The sequence below is a fragment of the Pararge aegeria genome, chromosome 21 (genome assembly GCF_905163445.1).
Source record: "Pararge aegeria chromosome 21, ilParAegt1.1, whole genome shotgun sequence".
Taxonomy (NCBI): domain Eukaryota; kingdom Metazoa; phylum Arthropoda; class Insecta; order Lepidoptera; family Nymphalidae; genus Pararge; species Pararge aegeria.
In genome coordinates, this window is record NC_053200.1 from 11,220,609 (window position 1) to 11,235,806 (window position 15,198).

Here is a 15,198-nt window from a genome sequence, read left to right on the forward strand (position 1 = left end):
ATAAATGTATGAATACGCCATAGCAACACTTTCGCAAAGCAATGCAGGCCCGGAACGCCTTTGGTCACATAATTTCTCTTGGTAGAGTGGTCTCGATGAGATTTGAGCATTGAGTTCATATTGTGTAGGGAGAAGTGCCCTTGGAAAATTCTGCGCGTAAGAAATGCTTGCTAAAAATGCTCTAAAACTGCACTATAATGTTGATGTGAAACGAGATGTGATACTAGAGCAGGGCTGACAATGATATCAATAGAAAAATACGTCAATTCCATATCCTTGAGAAACTTGTATTGTGCGACTTTTCGTAGTTTCTTACGCAGCACGCTTCAGACTTAGGATGATTAACTTTACATAACTTAGCCCTTTAAATTTTAAGTTTTAGCAAAGACAAAGTGGAATCAAAAGATCTGTCTCATTGACAGAATACATGGGAAGGTAATTTTTCTAAAGACAGATAATACAATCAAGATAATATTATAATAAACGGGGATATAATTCTTATCTCCTGCCTATGCAAAGTGTTGTTTACTTGCTTTGTGACGTGGGCTCATGAACGTAGTAGGTACCTACATAAGGTTTCTACTCGCAAAAAGAGTTTTAATTAGGGTGTACATATTTTCGACCTCAATTTATGCAGTACCTATAATCTATACAAATGGACTCATGTACATACTTTAAAGTACTATATCGCATTTTGTATCGCAGTCTGTGTATTTTCTTTATAACTTTTCATGTTCTATTAACAAATGCGGACTTTATTCTTACAAGCTAAACATTACCCATCTACAGTATTAGTAAAACGCGAATCGCCAATTTAGTCGAGAGATCAAGTTCATCTCCGCAAGTCAGTATCTTCTCAGTTGCCATCCCGGACTACTATTACAAAACACAATATTTGACAGTGATGGCAAACTCATCTTAAATTGTGTATGGGAAATGGCATGCACCGAAAAGCAACTGTCAGATAAGTTTTTGAATAGTAGGGTTGACCTTGAATCTAAAAGTGCTATTGAAATTAGCAGCTTTAGCCACATGGGTCAGCTCAGCGGTCCCCAGTGCGTCCGATGGGTGTACTTTAGTCACTGAAAAATTCGTTACCATCCACGCAATCCATTAATACAATTCCGCCCGCTCACGCCAACTCTAACAGAAGAAATTAGAATTTTTCTACAGATTACCACTGCCACCTAGTGTCAGTTTTCAAGTAAAAAAACCGAGACGCCGGAGAAAAGCTATTTCAACAGTTTAGTGTTAAGTAGTTAAATTTCAGGTTTATTCCCCACACACTGACCACTGGCCATTACCATAAAACACCGCCACCGGCACATTTTCTGTAGTGAGCAGCAGCAATGTAGAGTGTGGCGACCACCGTCGTCAACCGTGTGCGGCGACTACAGAAAATATGGTGACGGCGTTTTGTGGTTGTGGCCGGTGGCATGTGTGCGGGACACTTAACGTAAGTAATCAAATTAACAAACGATGTCATGTTACGTTTGTCAACCCGAATATACGTTTAGTTTAGAATTTAAGATTACTTACATCAGGCAATTCAGTAAGGAGATGAAAAAATATTTTATTTCGCTGTCCACACAGAGTACGGATCTACGTCAGCTCCAATGTGAGTTTAGGTCACTTGTAAACTTACACTAGACGTTCAGTACACGCGCAGTAACAATCTCAAAAATGTTCGTGACGCGTACAGAAAGAGAGCATATTAAATTATCCAATGTACAACACCATGATTTTCGTTACTTTAAGACGCACACCAGACGTTCGAGCGGAACGGCACGAAGCGAGCTTCGAGGTAAACGAGTCGATTTATCGCACTAAACTTAACTACACCGCTCACTTCCACTCAAAAATCGCGCGGCGCGAGCGGGGGCCGTACCCCCTCTACCGCACTCAGAACGGCGACCAATAACCGCCGCGCCTAATTCTGCGAACAAGGCAAGGCATTAGTGAAGGAAAGTGCTGCTAAGCTTCGTTGGGTCGACAAACACCATCGAGCATCCGTAATAGGGGGTGCACAGGTATCGATTTAGTTGATCAAATGTTGAATCGCATAAAAGATTCGAACCGTCAATCAAGACAACGAAAATAACAAAACAAAAATAGATTCAAAGTTCTATGCCTTTCAACTATTGTTGATTTGACTCGTCTGAACCTGCCAACTTTCAATTCGGCTTCAATTGTGTATTTTGTCTACGCCGATCAAGAGGTTTGGAATTTTTTTGATGCGACTAAAAATGGAATTTTTTTACCAATGTTGAATCAATTTAAATTGAAACGTCAGAACGTATTCTTTCAAATTAGTTGCCAAAATTAGCAACAAATGTCGTTCAACTAAAATCGAACCGTGTGAACCCGCTATACCGCTGACTGCTTTGGGCCGACGCAAACCGTTGAGTATCCGTAACAAAATAGTGGCGTGAACAGGGTGTTCAACTAAATATGATGTCAAAGGAAAATGGAGCTACTGATACAATGTTCAAGTCTTAAATTTTTGAATACCGATAATTAATTTTACAAAAGCAGGCTTCTGTCCTATTCTTTACTACTGATTTCTCAAACGATACTCTTGCGTTGGCTGGGGTGGGGACGAATTTGAGCTTGATTATATTGTAGATAAGTCGAAGTCGACGATCGTGACCATGCAGTCGCGAATACTAAAGATACAGGAAGACAAGCTACCACTATACGATAGCCATACTCTTACTCAATCCATGTATCACTGGTCATACACTGCTAAATTATAAATTTTACTAAGTTTCAGTTATTTATGAATATATTATTTAACAAATTTCATCTTAACCGTACAAAAATTTGCCTATAAAAATAAAAAATATTATAACTAGATAATAAACATCCCATACAAGAACATAAGCCCTTCGCATTGATTTCCACATTCCATATCAAATTGGGCTATAGTTGTCTGGTGACTTGAATTTATGATTTTGACATTATGCATAGAACATATTTTACGCACAGCGGCATATTTACCGGAACACAAAAAAAAGGTTTGATAACAGTGTCATATAAGGTTGCTGGCTGGTTTATACGTCATTTGATTTAAAAAGACATATTTTCAAATTAAGAAAACAACTGAACATCACATTTTAATCAATTGTTTTAATTTTATTCAAATACCTTATCTGGAGCGAACTTCGGGTATTTCTTCGTTCTGAGTTTGATTTAAAATTTCATTGAAATACTGTTTTTTGTTAGTTTTTTTTAATCGCGTATCTATCTGGAGTTGAGAACTGAAATTGCCAGGGCACTCGAAATGCGAAGAAACGGTCAAACCTACAGAGTGATATCCAGAGATCTTCGTCGACCACGTTCAACGATCCATCGCAGTATCCAACTGTTCAGGGTGACCGGTACTTATGTGAGAAGAGCAGGACAAGGCAGAAAATGACGCACCCGTTTGACGGCCGTCCAAGCCCGATATGAGTTAGAAGCAGTGCGGGGTGTAGCCGTGAGCGTACGGTACGAAGAAGGTTTGGGTTAATTTGTACCCGCCAAGGCTCGAGGTAAACCATCGTAGAAACAGTTTTACTTTTGCTTAGGAACATCGACTTTGGAACGCGGACCAATGGAGTAAGGTATTGTTTAGTGATGAGTGCAGAGTTCTCTTAAATAAAATTTACGGCAGCCAAAGAATATAGACGCAAAGGAGAACGATACATTCAGACAAATTTTGAAACTACAGTTGCATACGGTGGTGGATCAATAATGGTTTGGGCGGGCATTTGTTTGGGAACTCGCACAGACTTGGTAGTGATTGACAGAGGGAGTCTGACTGCAGCCCTCTATATCAGAGAAGTTTTAGAAGAAAATGTCGTACCGTTTTGCCCCATGTATCGGTGACGATTTTTTTTTATGCAGAATATTGCTCGGCCGCATACCGCTCGGGTAACTCAAGCTTATCTTAATGATATGAATATCACTGTTATGGAGTGTCCGGCGAAATTACCGGGTTGGGACTTGCTGAAAAGAAAAGTTCGAAGTTCAGAATTCCAGCTCCTGCTAACGTGGGTGAACTGCGAATCGCTGAAGTTGAGGAATGGCGGAGACTATCCAAGGAGACCATCGATAACATCATTCTCAGTATGCCTAGACGGGTAGAAACTTTAACAAGAGCCAAAATAGCCTTTACTCGCAAAAACTATTCTTAATGTGATCTCATTTCATGTAAAACAAATGAAACTTTATATAACAAAAGAAGTGTAGTAAGAAGATTTTAAAATAAAACCAGACCAATTTTTTGGGTTCCGCTTAATATGCCGGTGTGTATATTTGTATATTCGCAACAAACGTGAACGTGAAGTCGCTGGACCCAGATCACAGTCACATATTAGGAAGCTCAACATTTCGCTATGATACTTTTTTTACCATTATTGGACAATGATTTATCATTTAAATAATCTGCTTGATGCCTACCATAGTGGAACACCCTGTGGACGTCATTTATAGTATCGCTACTTACCCAATACATAAGAACTTAACATGACCAATTTTCACACTTGTATCTACAAACATCATTACGACGTTCCAAAGATTATACAGACAAGTTTTTTGGCAATGCATGATCACGAATTTTATTTATGGAATAGAATCGCACCCTTATTCTTTAGACAAGTATGATAAATTACCTACACTGCATTTGAATGCACTTCGAGAACTTATACTAGTGTTTAGTCAAAAGCATTTATATCATTGGACCAGTTTATTGTACTTACGCCATACCAGTAGCTTAATGCTATGACTTAAAGCAATATTATTTTAATATTATTCACGTATTGTTGCAGATTTATATTCCTCATTCTTAGGATGTCGTGTCATAAACTATAATTTTGAAAATAATACTGCTTAGAGGTATCGTAGTAAACCCTCTGTTGCTAAAAATGCAGCTCCCATTAGTCTTTCCCATCTTGGCAAATCTTGAATGAGAGAATTTGATGCAATATACAATTAACCTAAGACTAATATTACATTCATTACTAAAATTAATCTAAGACGTTCTCTAAACTCAAAGGTACTTTTGACTATAAAGGTACAAAAAATGTGACAGATACAAACATTTTTTTTTCCTTAAGTAAAGTATGGTCGTGACATAGTTCAATGTAATGGATAATAGCTTGAAGTTTGTGAAATTCAAGAAGTCAACTAAAAATTGTATAATTAATGGCTTCAGAAAATGCTACCATGCAATGAAAGCGCGAAAGAAGGGGTAGGATATAGCATTGAAAAAACATAAATGTGTCAATCACAAACTTTATTTCATACAGTTCCAGTGTTTTGTATATAGATATGTATATTATATTTCTTTGCTCAACAATCAACATATTGATATAAAAAATTTCAAACGTCTAACTACCAACATAAGAGATGCCAAATGGTGACAATGTTTCAAGAATGTGTACTGGAGCAAAACAGTATTATTATCTGTGTACGGAGAGTACATAATATACAAAAAATTCCTTTCGGCATAAATACATCCAACACCCAACGCGACGCCACTGTTGATACGCCACGGACACCGTGTCGTGCTTGTTTCTGAACGCCATGCGGCCGTCATTTCTGTATGACAGACGCGAGGCAGTCTAGAAGCAAACTGGTCAACAACAAACCGTACGTGTAATCGTGTAAGGTGGGGATGTCGCAAATGTATTTACCAATATCAATTAAGATTTAAATATTAAATAACATTTAGCATGACATCTCTTAAGGCACAACAGAGTAACATTCTCAAACTACAAAATAATAAACAATATCATTAATTTGTGGTGACCACAACAATGAGAAGTGTTTTATGTGCCCGCTCCATACCAACACCGTATTTAAAAAAAAAAATTGTCATACATAAAAAGCTTGTACTAAAAACAATGAAATATATCAAAATGCTCAACCATGCAAACATATCATTTATAGCTATAATATATACTGCAAATATTATGCTTAATAATTTCATTCTTACATACAGTACACGTAAAATTAAATTAATCTTAAAATATTCTTCGACACACAGGCATAGATTGAAAATGTAAAAGGGCTGTTTCCAAAGTTTTAGGAATTTGAGTAAATCTTACAGGTTAAGTCAAGTCAATTCTCTAGTGATGGGAGAAGCGCCTAAAGGAAGACTTTATACAAGTATTTCAAAACTAAATCTTCGATACATCTAATAGTGTGCACTTATAAAGATGTTTAAGTGATTTTTTGTCTTTGGGAAAGACTATTCGTACAGCATGAACAACTATAAGAGTAAATTACAAATTCTTACAGAGTAAGTGTGAGATTTTCTACCTAAGATTACTAATTCGATCGCGTTAAAGTTAACTACGATTTGTATGGTATCGAAAGAGCGCCATCTATTGACAGTAAGGTTTCCCAGTATTGTAACTAGATGGCGCTGCTTAGGACTCTTATGTGTAATAACATCACACAAGTGACTGTCACTTCGAACAGTATAGAAATATAAAAAGCGCATTTTCATGTCTACTAGCTGTTAAAACGTTAGACTAGGGGCTGACTTTATGAATAATAAGCGATACAAGGCTTATACGACTTTACAACAATGAATGATAGTCCATTTTATTCCAATACTTGCAATGTAGATACTAATGTTGGTCAGTTTAGTCGTAATCTCGTAATTTTTTTTTCAATTGTAAAAGTTAAAAAATGGAGGAGTTAAACATATATCATCGAGGACTCTTTATTCGATACCTTTAAGATATACAACTCCGTATTACAATAGCTTGATCTCTCTCGTAATGTTCAGTGCTTGTAATGTAATCACACTAAAATGTGTTTGTTACGACATCACATTATAAATTTATGAATTTCTTACCTTTTCTCTACTATTATATGCATGTATACTATATATCAACCTTTTTGGGGCCACTTGTATAAAAATATAGGCGAGCACTGGACACAAAATTCTAACTGGGTTTATCACGCTACCTATAGCTTAAACTGCAGTAAAATTGCGCTTAACCTCAACACGCATTAAGCAAATCCTCAGCCATTGAAAACATAACACTATATATACTATATTTTCGAGAATGGTTTTAAAAATTAGGTTCAAGTTAGATTTATATTGCATTGTTAAGTAAGTGACTTGAACTACATACAGGGCATTATAATGTTTCAACTAAGGGCATAACTAAAAATAGACTACTGAACGTCACTTATATCCATTAAAGATTACACCAGATACTTGAGTGACAACAACAATATAGTATTTTCAAAGAACAATGGCGAACTACCAAACAAATTTTAGTAGTTTTTTTTTTGTGCCTACTAATGAAAAATTATTGTTGAGTATGAATTCCTAAACATTATGTTTTTAAGGTTTACCTTTAAATAAAAATATTGTGGTTGTTGTTAACCTCGTGTGAGTATCCTTTTTATTTCAAAGATTTTTTAAATTTTGTAAACCAGAGTATCTAAAATCTACGGTTAAGGTAGGTACTTTAAAAAGAATACAAAATATTGAAATGCATATTTAGAGTTTGTAATATCCGGACTATGTAAACATAACTAATATGGAAGACAAAAGGTTATTATATTTTCATGTCAGATCTCATTAGGCATGCATCTCTATCTTTTTTCGAAACAAAGACGAGAAGCCATAAGCAGTATTTGAAAAAATATAAGAAAATATTTTATCTAAATCTGTATTGTTCACATTTGTAAACGCTCACAAATTCTATCAACAAAACTTACGCCATTGTTCTTTGGTTCTGCTATTGGACATGGGACTTTATTACTTGAAATAATAAAATTATTGAAATCAAATTACATAAACTTTGGATACATGTCTAGTACATTTTAAAAATAACACATAAATGTAATACAACTAAAAATAAGATTGGCCATAAAATGCTCAGATGACTCCTGACAAAACTAAAACAGGGGCATTGAGATCATTCTGAGCAATTGGTTGTGGTACAACAACAGTTATATTGAATTTAAATAATTATCATGTCATATTTTAATAAAATTTATGTTCATAGTAAAACTATGCAAATATAGCATTGATATAGAGCGGTGGGTAGTGAAATTTATGAGTACAGTCAGAATAAGTGTAGCTATTTTATTGAGGTAGACCCAAACATTCTATCAAAGTAAACCTACGTTACTTTGATTAGTAGTGTACACAATTATTAGAAGTAGCGTGTACGATGGTACTTCACAGCCCTGCCTATTATATCGTACCTCAAACCTCTAGCTACGCCAGGACGGGAATGGGGTAGGAATGATCGATATTTTATCCTATTTTGAGCATAAACAGTCACATCTACATTAGGTCCTGAATCAAAATAAAAAATAAAAAACGAGAGCACTCAAAGCTTTTTATTTGTTTCAAAAAGATTACACTAACACAAAATAATAATCTTATTTTAATTCAAATAGATTTTGAAAACAATGCAAATAAATGGTGATTCATTTTTTTCTAATAAAGACTGGTATTTTTAGTTTACTCTAAGATAAATACTCTTCAGATTTCTAATACTAATGCAGACAAAACATAAAAAAAAAAAAAGAATTACTAAACAATGACAGTATAATATCGATATTGTCATTGGTGAAAATCAATTCCAATATTGACATATCAGTAAACGATATCGATCATCCCTAGCGGAGTGTGCCAGTGTATTTGGTGGGGGGCGGGTGGTGGGTAGGGGTGTTAGTAAGGGTTGTACCTGCCGCGGCGCATCGGCCGGTAGCCGGAGAAGTAGGGCGAGTAGCGCTGCGAGCGGCCGCGGCCTCGGGAACCGCGTGGAGGACGATTGGTGGACGACAACCCTGGCTTGTTGGTGCGCTTCGGCATAACCTGCATCGGAACAGTTATCATTATAATTTTTTTTTTTTTTTTTGACGAATAGTTAGTGGAAATCCATTGCCTATTAACAGAGAGACACTTCGCAGGGCAGGCAAGGAGCACGTCCTGCAAAGTGCCGTCCTGTGTCCATCAATCTGAGGCTTGGGTGTAATGCGTCATGTGCAATCGGCATCCACGCCCTTTAGACCGGAACACAACATTGTAACAATTCGACGGACGATTGACGCAGTTTGCAGCGGCCGTGCTCTCTGAGTCCAAGGCCGTTGGTTCGATTCCCATGGAAAATGTTTGTGTGATGAGCATGAATGTTTTTCATTGGCTGGGTGTTTATATGTATATTGCTATTTATTTATGTATATTATTCCTTCATCAGTAATCTTAGTACCCATAACCCAAGCTACGCTTACTTTGGGGCTAGGTGGCGATGTGTGTATCGTTGTAGTATATTTATTTATTGAATGCTGCTTAGCGACAGAAATAAGCTGGTAGTAGTACTTCCTTAGACGAGCTCTACCACAAAAAAAAATCTGCTACTTTTCTTTTTTTGCTTTTTTGTTGAATATCAGGCCTGATGAATATTATGAGGTCTAAGTTGGGGCGCTATTGCCCAAAAATACCTATTCACTCTTGCATTGAAGGCATTCAGGTTGTACGTGGTAGAAAACATAGTTCTTTCTCTATACAACGTGCAAATGAAAACGGAAATAATACTTCACAGGCTTATATATATTATAGGTACATAAGTCTCTCAGACTTATCTGGGATACCAAAAAACCTAATAATTTTCGAATAAACAACTGCGATAGTTTTGACTGAAACAAATCAGATACAGCCATACTACTACTACTGCAGGCTAACATCTATGCAAAATAAAAAATTCTTTATTAGGGTACGCGTCGCGTAGCGTAGGTCCTATGCGAGTGTTGGTCTTCTATCTTCAATAGGGTTGTCATAAGTAAACATTTAGAATGTTTTGAATTCGTTTGTATGGAAAAATGAAATGGTCCTTTTGATTTGATTTAATATTTCTATGGGGTTATTCCTTATGAAATATACTTATGCATCCTTCAACATTATTTCGTAATTCGGTTATACGTTGTATATATCTACTGCAAGTTAAAATAAACTCGTGCAGTTTAATAGGTTACAAAAAATAATAATTCATTCAAGTGAAATTGTATATTATTTAATAACAATTTATCGAATGAAATATTTGATATGTCTCTCACAAGCTCAACCACTTCAAAGTTTATATAAAAAGTAAGCTCACAGAAAAATCCTATAATAATAATATTAAGGATTACAATGGTCGAACAAAGTTATCACCATTACACAGTTATCTAAACATATATTGTTTTAATTACGATAGCTCTCGACTGCAATATCACATTACGATAAGCCATGATGCAGCCTAAGGTCCCAAAGGGCTTTCCTATTAAGAGTTTGAATTACTGAATTTCTAATGACAAGGTTTGTGGGAAGCACACTGCCCCACTTTCATCTCTTGCAAGACGCTATAATTATTGTAAAAATGATGTTGCATAAGAGTTTCTTCTTGGAAGAATCTTCCTACCGAACTGGTAGTAGAGTCACTACAAACAGAAATAATTTATGTCTCAAAAATGCTTATTTGTATAATTGAATTTTTAACTATATATTTATGAAAGAACCAGACGTTTTAAATTAGAATTTTGGGTATGGTAGTTATGTACACCTCGTCGGTTTAAACGCGTCATCACATCGGAATGCTCAATCGATTGGCGGAACTATTTGGTCCGTAACTTCAGGGTATTAATGCCCTACTGCTAGGAACAGGCCTTCGGTCCTAAACGAGGCAGGATACGAGCTTAGATCCATTACGATGCTCCAATGTGAATAGAGGGTTTTAACAATTATTATCGATCCTTTATATATATATATACATTTAGACCTTCAACACTTATTGCTATATATTATATTTAAAAATCATTATTGCAATTATAACTCTTAATTCTCAGGCACTTTGGATGCAATTTCAATGTACCTGGCGTGTTATGCCGTCAAAACCAAACAATTTCCATATGCAAGTGAATTGGTGAGAATGGCGCTTCCGCTGTACAATGTTTATAGAACAACCTTTTCTAAAACAGAGCTCAAACACTTACTGTTCACATTATGTAGTACATATAATAAAGGTAAAGCACCAGACCAAATCTTAGTAAAAAAGTATTCCATATAAAGACTTCGTAAATATGATCCCACTCGGTTGCGCACAGGCTAGCATAGACGGGAGACAAATACTCTAACTAGGGATAAAATAACTTGTCCACCTGCCAAAGCACAGCAACAGGGAAAAAGAGAAGTTTACCTACTTTTGGTTTAGGTTGATGAAGACAAAATTTCGTTCATTCCCGGGGAGAAAATTGACTCCTACCCATGCTAGCGGTACTGTTGTTTAACTCTTACCTTAATTTGCCGACCCCGAAACAAAGACTCATCCATAGCCATTGCTGTCTGAACACTGTCTTTGTCTAGAAACTCTATGTAGGCAAAACCTTTAGGATGCCCATCAAACTTATTGCATAATATTGTAACCCTGTAAACAAAATTTTAAATGATTGGAAATCATGCTACACATAAACATATACATTAACAATGGAGAGTATTTAACAGTATACCCCATGGGTGGAAACAGTATAAGATGTTTGTCATAAATAGTAACAATACGAAAAATACTTTTCTCAATGCAATGAAATATTTAAGTAACGCTATTTGTAATATTGGACTACAGACTTGGTATGAAGATGAACAGATCTTTAATTTTAACAAAAAAAAAAGAAATTAAAGAAAATTACTTAGGAACTGTATTATTAACGTTCAGTTTCAATTCTGAACATAAAGCGCGACAATAATGCTGTATCAAAATCGCTCTTATCTACCAAGTCTTTTAATTGCCAGGATAGGATCGAACATCGTTACTTTGCATAATTATATACCTATGAAAAGTAAGCTTAATTTGCTATACTCGTACTATTGAAGAAATTGTAAATTACACTGTTCAAATTCTCCTGCTTATTGCGGAGTATAAAAAATTAAGCATTATTTCCATAGTATTGCCAAGATAGTTTTTGAATCCTTGTCTTCTTCGAATAATTACTGTTGTTAGGTATCATAATATTCAATGTTTAGTAACTTTGAACGAAGGCAGATATATTATAAAAAAATTAAGTTGCAGGGAACATTAAAAACTGCTGGTATAAAAATAATTAAATAAATGAGTTACACTGAGAACTGTGCCATGGATATTGATTGTATGCCACCAAATTTAAAGTTGCCTATCAAAAATTTGCTACCATAAAAGTAGCAGCATTTTTTAAATATATTTTTCTATGGTACTTCTGAAATCTATATTCAAAGTCTGTATTTATATATTCAAACAATAGACATTTGTTTTTTCATAAATCTCGTAAATCAAATAATTTTATATTATACATAACAAGACAAACCTATTTATGGAGCCACATCCATGAAAGTGCTGCTCAAGCTCTTCAGCATTGGCACCATAGTCTACGTTGCCAACATACACTGATCTGTTGTCTACCTCCATTTTCTCCTCTATTGACATGTTCAGTGGACTTGCTGTGTAAAACACATAAATGTAGTTTTAATAAATATTACTTAGTAAAATCTATTTTTTTTAACTGTGTGTAACCGCGTTGATACATAAATGCAGTATTCTTTTGGGTAAATATATAATAAAACCAGAAGATTCTAAATTTCTTCCAGCAAGGAAAGTGCTGCTGTTCTTGGCGCTAACCAATGCTTGCTGGGAGATCTAGACAGCGGCGTCACAATGGATCGACGAGACACCAGGGCGAATCTGAGCCGCAAGCAGAAGAAGACGTGGATGCTTACTTAAGTTGGGATCCGACCAATAGATCGGCCAGTACGAAGTACCGATGATTTCTCAATTGAGAATGTATGGGATTTCCTAAAACGCCGTGTTTAAAGCTATACATACACCCAGCGCCACAGCAAATGCTTGAGTTTTAAATTGCTATCACGAGTCTGCTCTCCCTATGATTTTGGGCTGTGGTCTACCAGCCCAGTGCAGATTAGCCGACTTCACATGCCTTTACCATGCATACAGATTTTTATTCAAAGATTGTTTTCTTCAAAGTCTGTTGTTTAAACTAAAAAGTCTTAAAAGGTTGGGCTTGTGTCAGATATTGAACACTGACACTCACAAAGGGAAACTGAAACTCTAACCTACCTAAAGGCTATTAATGCTTCCAAAACATTAAAAGCATAACATGCTCTTAATCTAACTTACTAAGTCCAGGTGGGCTCCCCATGCTCATTTTTTTATCAACTTCAGTGTGCATCTGCTTTAATTTCTCAGCCTCCTCTTCCATCTCCTTAACTCGTGCCTTAATGGCAGCCAGGTCCGGAACAGTGCTTGAAGCTTCATCCTAAAAGAATGTTTTTATTATATCATTGTGGTGACAGCAGATCAGAATACACTAGAATTGTCACCACCCCTCCTCTTCCATTGGGTGTTGTAAAAGGAGACATACAGAATGTAGCAGAGAACGGGCAACAGCATCAGTGTTGCTACTACCATCTACTGTGAACACCAACCCTAAGCCTAGCATGGTGATTATAGGCAAACCCTCCCTTGGGAGTGGTCTTAGTCAGGCAGTGAATTGTTACAGGTTATTGAAAAAGATTATTTATAGCTCATCCCCACATAACTGGCATGGGCTTCATCCCTAAGCAATGTTTTCAACATTCCAAACAATTTTGTTCCTCTGAACTTAGAATCTAGGTACCTTTTCGTTCTAAAGTAATGGAGGGAGATGGAAAGTGAACCCTCCAGCAAGTAAAATTAAGAAGAACACAGAGAAAATTTACAGAAATACAATAGAGCATTAAGGTAGAAGGTACAATTTGGTGAATTCATAGCTATATAGCTATTTCTTCCAGGCAACCAAATATAATATATACATATATGCCACATATGTGATAATTAATATAAATAAATAAACAATTAATATCTATTAAACAACCAAAAAGGTGAACAGACCAACCAGAAATATGATCATTAATCTAATGTATAAACCATGTCTGCTTTACTAGGCTATGGTCTACAATACTGCAAGAAAAAGTATAGATTGAATTACCCAATTTTGTTTTTGTAAAACAATTATGGACAGAATTTTTCTAATAAATAAATCTATATTATTATTATTATTATTTATCTTTTTACAATCAGTTTATTGCACCAAAACCAAAAAGTACCACAGGCAGCTTTAATACTTTAGGTATTATTTAAAGTGACATACATGTTTATGTCCCTACATTGTGGATAGAATTATAAAACAAAACATGAACAATATCAAATGAATACTGCTTTGATACGATGTTAGTAAGCCTATGGATCTTTCAAAGGTACCTCTATTTTCCTTCAAATATTAAAGACCACATTTAGTTATTGAAGTATCATTATATTTCACTTATCTAGGTTCGATGCACTGGCATGGCATAGGTATTAAAATTATAAATGAGATATACTTACGCCCAGGTTATTGTCGGTCATATTTACTGAACCGTTGGGTCCGTCCGAATGATTGTTGTCAATCGAGTCTAAATAATCGTCATTATCTGCCATATCAGCTCACTCCCGCCGTTATAAAATAATACTCAAATCTTCAAACCAAACACTACACATGAAGAACCTGTAAACAATATACTTTTAGCTAAATTCGTTCAAATTATCTAATGTCTTCAAACGAAGCTTTCTGACGTACCGGTAACCAATTTAAAGAAGTTTCGATTGACCTACTAAAAAAATATTACAATCAACATATACTATTAGTTAATTCACTTCACACATATAGTTTTTAACACTTTAATATCTTACTATTCCTGTAATATTTACAGATTTATTTCAATCACAAATACTTTTACGCTAAACAATAATTTGACAACCGACTCAAAATGACATTTATCAAAAATTGCAAACAACACACAGAACAAAACTGCTATGACGCGGAGATTGTCTATGAATTGAGCATAGTTTAAATACTTCATGGGTGCAAGTATGGAGGGTAGAGGTAAGGAGAGTCATCTTATATGGGAGAAAAGTTGAAAAAGTGTCCAGTTGTTGCGCTAAATAACAGTTCAAAAATCCTCCACAATGGCGCTGGTGGATGCACAGGGTATGGTATGAATGTAGCAAACGTAGATGAATTGAAGTATGCCGAGTTAAAAAATTTAATGTCATTATCGACTAAAGTAGTTAATTATTAAGAATTTCAACAACTTACGTTGTACAAAATACTGTGGTAAATATAACCTTACAGATTTAT

General features: G+C 35.5%; 1 protein-coding gene across 1 annotated transcript; it reads right to left on the bottom strand.

Annotated features, from left to right (window-relative positions):
- Positions 1 to 330: 330 nt before the first annotated feature.
- Positions 331 to 14,855, bottom strand: LOC120632968 (polyadenylate-binding protein 2-A). The gene is made up of 7 exons (XM_039902964.1): positions 14,638 to 14,855; positions 14,406 to 14,565; positions 13,161 to 13,299; positions 12,334 to 12,466; positions 11,294 to 11,423; positions 8,709 to 8,839; positions 331 to 1,936 (listed from the first exon to the last, which is right to left on the bottom strand). The coding sequence occupies exons 2-7, from the start codon at positions 14,496 to 14,498 to the stop codon at positions 1,903 to 1,905; spliced, it is 660 nt and encodes a 219-aa protein (XP_039758898.1). The 5' UTR covers positions 14,499 to 14,565; positions 14,638 to 14,855; the 3' UTR covers positions 331 to 1,902.
- Positions 14,856 to 15,198: the final 343 nt, after the last annotated feature.